General features: G+C 37.0%; 1 protein-coding gene across 1 annotated transcript; it reads right to left on the reverse strand.

Moving 5' to 3' along the window:
- Positions 1-6043: 6043 nt before the first annotated feature.
- On the reverse strand, positions 6044-7052 carry LOC107813509 (14 kDa proline-rich protein DC2.15). Its single transcript, XM_016638783.2, has one exon. The coding sequence runs from the start codon at positions 6781-6783 to the stop codon at positions 6271-6273; it is 513 nt and encodes a 170-aa protein (XP_016494269.2). The 5' UTR covers positions 6784-7052; the 3' UTR covers positions 6044-6270.
- Positions 7053-8965: the final 1913 nt, after the last annotated feature.

The following is an 8965-nucleotide window of genomic DNA, read 5'->3' on the forward strand; positions in this document are numbered from 1 at the left end:
GCCATGTGCCCTGGAGAGAAGAATTTGGCAATGAACTTCTCGGCCAACTCATCCCATGTGTGGATGGAATGATTGGGCAATATCTCTAACCAATCCAAAGCCTTTTCCCGTAGAGAAAATTGAAACAGCCTTAACCGCAGTACATCCTTGGAGACATTTGTTTTCTTGCTCCCCCAACAAGTATCGACGAAATGCTTGAGATGCTTGTAGGCATTTTGGTGTGGAGCTCCGGTGAAGAAACCTCGTTGCTCAAGCAGTGTAAGCATCACTTTGGTTATTTGAAAGTTGCCCGCCCTAATTCGGGGCGGGACTATTGTACTTGCATAGCCCTCGTTTGGCAACACCCGGTGCGCTGCTCTTGGTGGAGGTGGGAGAGCTTTTGGGACATTATCATGAGGCGATCGACCTCGCTTGTTTACCTGAGGCTTGGGATGAACCTCATCCACTTGATCATCATCTACCTCCTCCCCCAATGGTAAATTTTCGAGGGGCTCGTTGTTAAGGGCCATTTTGTACTTAAAAGTAATTCACAAACAAAATTAGTGACTCGGAAGGAAAGAAAGACAAAATACACAAATACCAAGATATATAGCTAAATCTGTTTAACTCCTCCACAACGGCGGCAAAAATTGATCTCGGCCAAACACACACCACAATTAAGTAGTGAGGCGGTCGATGCAATAATAAACCCAACGAAGGTCGAGATCAAATCCACAGGGAGTTAGAATATGGGATTAGGTGTATATCTAAGTTAATTGTAAGTTTTGGCTCTAATTACACTTCCACAAACTTGATTGGTGTTCTACTTCTACTTTACTCTATTGTTTGCAAGTATAAAACTAAGGACAATATTTTTGGTTTTGAGTTTTTCTAATGATTGAAAGGGACTAGGGTCGTGACTTCTACCTAGGTGGTTATCTAATGGGTTATAAACTCCAAGGCAAATTTTATTAGTTGGGGTCGTGATATAGAAATCACATCCGGGTATTCACTCTATACCTCTTGGTAGTTTGAGTAATTTTGCCTAATTTGGATTTCTCAAATCCAATTGGGTATTTGCACAATACAAGTAATATTAGCTCAAGTCGGGTATTACTATCTCTAGGTTTAGCCCTTTAATTGGGGCTATCAATTTCTTGAGTTCACCCCAATTTCTTGTTAGCCAAGTTTTCCTAGACTTAGTCTCTCTTTCTCACGTAGAGGCTAAGTCAAATAGGCATGAATCAATGTATGCAACTATTGATAATATGGTCCAATCATAAACAAGGCTAAATATCACTAACCCATTCAAAAATAAGCCCTAAATTAAATACCCATCAAATAGCCACACTAGGGTTGGGTCACAACCCTAGCTAAAGATTTAGCTACTCATGAAAAGTACAAAAATTAAAGAAGAAATTAAAATAGAATGCATATTAATTGATTAGGGAAAGAAAATCTAATGTACATATATTAATCTAATACAAAAATCCTCAAAATAGCAAAGAAAACGGCTCAGGTGCTCTTCTCCAACGTCACTTAACCTAAAAATGAAAAAAAGTTCTATTTATACTAAGCTGAAAATATCTAACAAAATTGCCCCTGAGGAGGTTGTGCGGCCGCATAATTCTGGCGCGGTCCGCACATTGAGCTTCTGTGGCCGCACAATTATTGTGCATTCCGTATTCTTGGAATTTTAGGCTTGGAACTTCTGGGCTTCAGTGGTCCGCATAAAAACGAGTGTGACCGCGCTTCTGATTGTGCGACTGCATAAAAATGATACGGTCTGCACTCCTTGATTTTGAACTTGAATCCTACTCTCTGATTCTTCACTCCTGCGGACCGCATAATAGTGAGTGCGGACGCACTTGATATTCTGTGGCCGCATAATTTTGGTGCGGTCCGCACTCCTTCAGCTTGCCCAAATACCATTCTCTGAATCTCCTCTCTGCGGCCGCACTAGAATTGTGCGATCCGCACTGCTGGCCTTTTTGCCCTATTTTGGTTCTTATTCACTTTTGACTCCTTTATGAGTTGATTTTTACTTCTTTGGCTCATATCCCAATATTCCTGCAAGTAAGTATAATTTTTTAGTTTTTGGGAATGCCTTTTAGCATTTTTGAGCTAAGTCGCAGTTAAAAGAGAGCAAATAATCGGTCAAAATTCCTACTTATCAACCACGCGGTATGATAAGGTGGGCTAAAATGCGGGAAGCTATTTCGGAAAAAATAATTTTCAAAACTAAATACAAGGCTCCCGCGGTGATTTAAGAAAAGATTGTGAATTATTTTATGATTTGGACTACGAAACGGTACCTCGGTAATGACTCTTGTTGGTAATTCTCTATTACTTCACTTGTGTTTGGTTGATTTGTTTTCCTTGGCATAACATCTTCCTTATTTTCCTTTGTGATGTATTATTTGCCTTAGTTCAATGTAGTTAGTTTTGGTACACTTCTTACTTGTTTCATTTTCATTGTTATTATTATTACACTATTAAGTACTTGTTCTGTTTCTTAATTTATTCCAATAGGGCCTTGACCTGACCTTCTCACTACTTTACCGAGGTTAGGCTTGGCACTTATTGGGTACTGTTGTGGTGTACTCATGCTATACCTCTACACATCTTTTTGTGCATATGTAGGTACCTTCAGTCCAATCACTAGTGAGACGAGTTCAGCTTTGGAGCCTTGAAGGTATACATGTCAGCGTCCGTAGGCCTCGGAGTCCCCCGCTATCTAGTTTATTTCATTTCTTTCCTTTTGTAGACACATCGTTGTATAGGGATGGTCAGTATTTATTCGTAGAGTTTGTGACTTGTTATCACTGGATTTTGAGAAGTTGTATATGCTAAGTTGCAGAGTTTATTTTATACTAGTTGTTGAGTTATTGAGACTTTAATTATTATTATTATTTCCGTTATATTCTGCATGAATGTTAGGCATACCTAGTCTTAGAGATTAGGTGCCATCACGATATCCTACAGAAGGAAATTGGGGTCGTGACAACAAAGGAAACTGATAAACCATACCAAACCGATAATCCGAGTTAAACCGGAAAATAATTCGACTATGATTTGGTTTGGTGTTCGAAAAAAAACCCGATCATAATTGATTTGGTTTGATTTTAACTAAAAAAAAAAAAATCAAACCGAAACTAAACCAGCCCAACATTACATGTATACAAGTTTTTAAAATATTATATACGTAAAAATATTTATTGTAATATTCCCTCCGTTCCAATTTATGTGAACCTGTTTTAGACTTTTGAAATTTGTGGTCCTAAACAATTCAAAAAGGGGCCCAGAGTATTTGTGTGGTTATAAAAGCTTCTCATAGTTTCAAATTGGTTTAGCCAGTGAAAATGCATAACTTATTTTTTTTCTTGTTTAGTTATGTAATTAATAATTAGTACTTATTAGTCGTACTTATATGATATTATTCTACTGGGACCAAAGAAATATTGGGGCACAAGTTATATATTTTATGCTACAAAAAATTTACCGGGAAAACCATAAAACTCAAGAAAAAACGTGGTTGAAAATTCAACTTTTGTTGGTTTGATTTGGTTTATAGATTTGAAAATCCGATACAATTTGGTTTAGTTTGGTAATTGAAAAAACCAAACAAACACCCCTACTTCAAGATATTGTTCCAGACAATCTCCATAGTTATATTCAACATATCCAATTCTTTGACAGAGGGAAGAAGGATCAATGCTACTTGATGCTATCTCAGGATGGTAATTTTAGTTTGCTACTGCCAGAGAGTTCATCAGGAAGAAGAGAAACAAAAATAATACCCTCAGTCACATTTGGGATAAGAGACTTCCTTTTAGAATCTCTTTTTTGAACTGGGGAATCTTGAAAAACAAACTCCCTTTGGATGATACAGTTACTAGATTTGGGCAACATGTGGTTATCAAATGTACTTGTGCTGCCCAGCTACAACAGAATCATCTTTCCACCTCTTTGTGGACAGTCAAGCAACCAAAAAGGTATGGAATTTCTTTGCAAGTTTCCTAGGCATTACATACAGCAATCATCACATCAAAAATATTATGTGGAGTTGGTGGAGCAACAATACAGGTAACATTCTGTTAGATTTGACCATTAAACTTATTCCCACACTTATTTGCTGGGAGCTTTGGAAAAAGAGATGTGCCTCCAAATATGGTAAGTTAACATATCAGTGGGTAAGGTTATTCACGAGATTTTGTCAACCTCAAGATTTCTCGAAGAAAAGAGTTTTGAGTTCGTATCTTTAAGCCTCAATTGGAAAGATTTTTTGTATCACAGTTTATGGCTTTAAGCCAAGACTTTGCAGCTTCCCTGTCAGTTGGATCAAACCTGCTCCAAGCTTAGTCAAATTAAACATGGACGGTAGCTCTATGGGTAGAGATAAGAAGGCTAGAGCAGGGGTATTCTAAGGGACCATCAAGGTTTAATGATCATGGTCTTCTCCGTCTGTATGATATTCTGCTCCAATAACATGGCCGAGACTCAAGCTGCTAACTTTGGGCTCCAATGGTGTATAGATAATAACATTAAGAATTTTAACTTGGAGATGAACTCCAAGATAGTGGTTGACATGATCAAGGGTACTAATAAACCCTCCTGGAAACTTCATCATTGGATTGCCAAAATCCAAGATAAGCTGAAATTTCTCAATGCAGATGTTACCCATTGCTATAGAGAAGCAAACATGGTAGCAGATTCTTTAGCTAAATTTGGTGCTATTGAAGATGCTTCCATGATCTTTTTTCAAATTAATGAGCTACCTCGTCAGGTGAAAGGAGCTTATATCTTGGATAAAATTGGAATGCCCAATTTTAGAATCAGATCACAAAAGAAAGGTATTGGGTAAGGTTTTTGAACACATGGATTCTGGCAGAGAATCCTTATAATGGTCATAGGCCTTCTTGTTTTGAGAGCTTATCTGTAAAAGGGAACTTCCCCCTTAATTTAGTTCCCCTTTCTCTTGTAGTATCATTTATGTATTTTAGAGGTTTTGGTTTTATGTCTCCGTCTATTGTACACTTTTGTTAATAGTATACAAAGTAGGGTCCAGGCCAAACTCCCACCATCATAATGGTAGTGAAAAGTGAAAACCTGGGTAGATGAATTAATTTTTTTTTAAAAACGCAAACATTTTGTGTAATACATTTGGTTGGTTGAATTATGGTTACTATATTTAACTTTTTTATGAACAAAATACCAATTTACCTCATTTAGTGTTTCCTTTTCCTTGTAGCAAATTAATGGTTACAACTTTCAAGCTTCTATAAATTAAGGCTCTTTATTTTCTTTTTCACTTAATAGCACTATAATGTAGCATTTCATAGTTGGGTCGTTCAATGACCGAACCACGTAAAATTTTTGTGTTTATCTCTCGTTATATATAAATTGTTATCAATAAGAAAAGGCGAATTAGTCATATTTTAACTTTATTTTATGATAAATAGTTCAAACCGATTACTACAAAGAAATCAAAATATGGGAGGTTATAAGTATAGTGATCACAAGAGAAATAGTATTACAAAATCAACCTGAAAGGAAGGTCTCAGAAATTATCCCGAATCTTTATTTATTAACCATACAAGTTGAAGGTGCTTTAATAATCAATTGATAAAGCAGCTAGCAAGAGGTGACTTTTGTTCAAACTTGAAAAATCAGAGACTTCTCCAAGTCACTTGAAAATCAGCGAGGCATCCTTCATTGTTTTTCAGTTTTGAAATTCCTCCGCTGTCTTGCAAATATTGAAGCAACAAATTAATAATCACAAAGATGACATTTAGGAAGTATTTTTATGAAAAAATTATTGCACACATTAATCAATTATATCACTAGGGGGTTTGCCAATATTTTTCTGATCAATAGTCTTGTCTTGATCCAAGTTATCTAAAAAAAAAAATACTTTACCATTTTCTTTTGTCATATTTTCTTTTCTTTCTCAAAAGAAAATTCTTTTTTCCAAGGGAAATTATTCGGTTAGCTAGCCAGCCAATAGCCATCTTAATTATGACACTGGAGTAGGCAAACGAAACCGAGAAAGATGCTCATGAAATACAAAAGGCAGCATAATATTATAATATATAAATTATAAACCTTTGAGTACGGAGTACAGACACAAAATCAACTGATTCACGAACCTGCTCTTTCATTTTTGCAAGCTCGCTTATTTGCAACAATTAACACAACACGATAAACAAGTGATTATAAAAGAAAATAGATGCAAACACAAAATGGCCAACATAAGAAAAGGCTGAAATAGGCATTGAGGACATTGGCTTATTAGCAAGTGAAGCCAGTAGGAGGATTCCTTCCACAGTTGTTGAGAACAAGGCTAAGAGAGAGTGGCACATTCAGATTTATTCCCAGCACATTTGCCCTTATGGCTGTGCACAAGCAAACTGCCGCCTCTAAATCCGCCAGCCCCGCGATCAAGCTGCAGCACGGCAAAGTTGGTGGAGAACCCACTATCACTCCCACCAATCCACCAAGTAAATTTGCACATACCCCCAACTTCAGAGCATCTCTCGGGCACCTGCCTTGTCCATTGCCACCTCCTCCGCCATTGCCCGAACCACCTCCGTTGCCGGAGCCGCCACCATTGCCCGAACCACCTCCGTTTCCGGAGCCGCCACCATTGCCCGAGCCACCAGTGTTACTGCCATTGCCACCACCATTACCGGTGCTAGGAGGATTATGATGACAAGAGCCACAATCAGTTCCACTGACTATGACAAAGAAAAGGAGATTCAAGGAGAGGAAAAGGGTAACTGAGGCTCTTGTTTTGAAAGCCATGATATAAGGAATCTAAGGCAGAATTTCCTCCCTACAAAAATTGTAAAGAGAAGTAAATGCAAAGATGAGATAGTATAAATCTGGTACTAATGTAGGCTATTTATAGTGCTAGGAGGATGAATAATTTACGAACAATCCCTCCTAAGCTTAGGGGGAGATATTAAACTAGTAATGCGTGTGGTGCATGGTGTTGAAAAAAAGGTTTGTCATTGTTACCAACTCTCAACTCTTAGTTGATTTACTAATTTTGTTGTTTACAGCTCCTCTGCTACCTTCATAGTTACTAATGTAGGTACTTAACTAGGGAATCCTCTATTATAGTGATGCCCGTGACTCGGTGCATCTGCATGACGTATTCTAATTAAGCCATCCTGCTTCCTATTTCCCATTACTTAACCAAATTATTAACCTCCACATTAGGAGATCGTAAATATCACAAGATTTCAGGGGCAAGGTGGAACTAGTATGTTGATTACGGGTTCGGCCCCGACCGATAGCTGCTAGGTTTCCCATCTCATCTAAATTCCCCGTCTTCAACCCTACTCGTATGAGGCAAAAACTCTTCCCACGTACGGTTCGGAGGCCGAGACCCGGCCCACCCCAACGGTAAGGGTAACACAAAAATGATATATTTCATGACTCAACGATTGCCTTTGGTTTCGGAACTCCATATGGGGAAGGGGCTGAGTCGGTAACTTTGTATATTTATCTTAATAAATTTATTGAATATGTACAAATTATTTATTTAGAGTTCAGTTAATTGGACTGAAATCCCGAATGCATAAGTTTCAGCTACGTCAAGATATATATTGTAACTCCTATATTTACTACGTTCATTTCTGTCACAACCCGAAATTCTCACATTCGGACCGTGATGGCGCCTAACATTTTACTTGTTAGGCAAGCCAACGTTAGAATAATATTATCTATTTTAATACAATTTTTTAATTTATTAATAACAAAAAAAATAAATGCGGAAGTAAAGTCTGAAATGTAGTGAATAATCCATAAAAATAACGTTGTCTAAATATCATCCCAAAATTGGTGTCACAAGTGCACGAGCTTCTAGAATAATACCAATAAAGGTCTGAAATAAATAAGCTGTCTGGAAATAAACACACAGCAAAAGTAAAATAGACGGGGATTTCAGAATTGCGGACGCCATGCAGCTATACCTCAAGTCTCCTCTGGTAGTTGAAATCCGAGCAAGTCGATGGTACGCCATCGGGACCAACTCCAAAATCTGCAGAAGAAGTGCAGAGTGTAGTATCAGTACAATCGACCACATGTACTGGTAAGTGCTGAGCCTAACCTCGACGAAGTAGTGACGAGGCTAAGGCAGGTCACTTACATTAACATGTATGCAATATTAGTAACAACAATAAATAATAAAAACAAATCAGGTAACCCATTTATAATAATTGAAGCCAATTCAGCAGTCATAACCCATTATTATTTCAACCAATTTTCGTTGCAGCATGCAAACCGCTCCCACAATATATTCATTTTCAATCCTCCAATATATTTATTTTAATCAAGTATATATATCAACTTTTAGATAAGTCTGTTGCGGCGTACAATCTGATTCCCCCGATATAGACTTTTAAATAAGTCTGTTGCGGCGTGCAATCCGTTCCTCCAAAATATTCAATTCAATCAATTCTGTTGCGGCGTGCAACCTGTTCCTCCAATATATTCATTTCAATTAATTCTGTTGCGGCGTGGAACCCGTTCCTCCAATATATTCATTTCAATTAATTCTGTTGCGGCGTGCAACCTGTTCCTCCAATATATTTTACCAACTCTTAAATATAATAAAAATACTCCAATAAATAACACGTTTAATGAGAAACTATTAAGCATCAAGACATACAATAATTATAATTCATTTATGAAACAAATAATGACAAGTAGCAAATAATTGTGAAAATCAGGGAGAAAATAGGCAGTATAATATTTAATATGATAAATGTCAAATAGCAATTAATACACATAAATCAAATCATCATGTAGTAATTATTACAGAAATTCAAGAATTAACATTTGACAAAGAATAGGAGAGAAACAATTATCATAACAATTAATTCGTGTATTAAAACAAGTTTAGGATTTTCAAATAATTATGCAAACAATTAATTTTGACGACGTATAGACACTAGTCACCTCACCTATACGTCGTTCA

Source organism: Nicotiana tabacum, chromosome 4 (assembly GCF_000715075.1).
Source record: "Nicotiana tabacum cultivar K326 chromosome 4, ASM71507v2, whole genome shotgun sequence".
Taxonomy (NCBI): Eukaryota; Viridiplantae; Streptophyta; class Magnoliopsida; order Solanales; family Solanaceae; genus Nicotiana; species Nicotiana tabacum.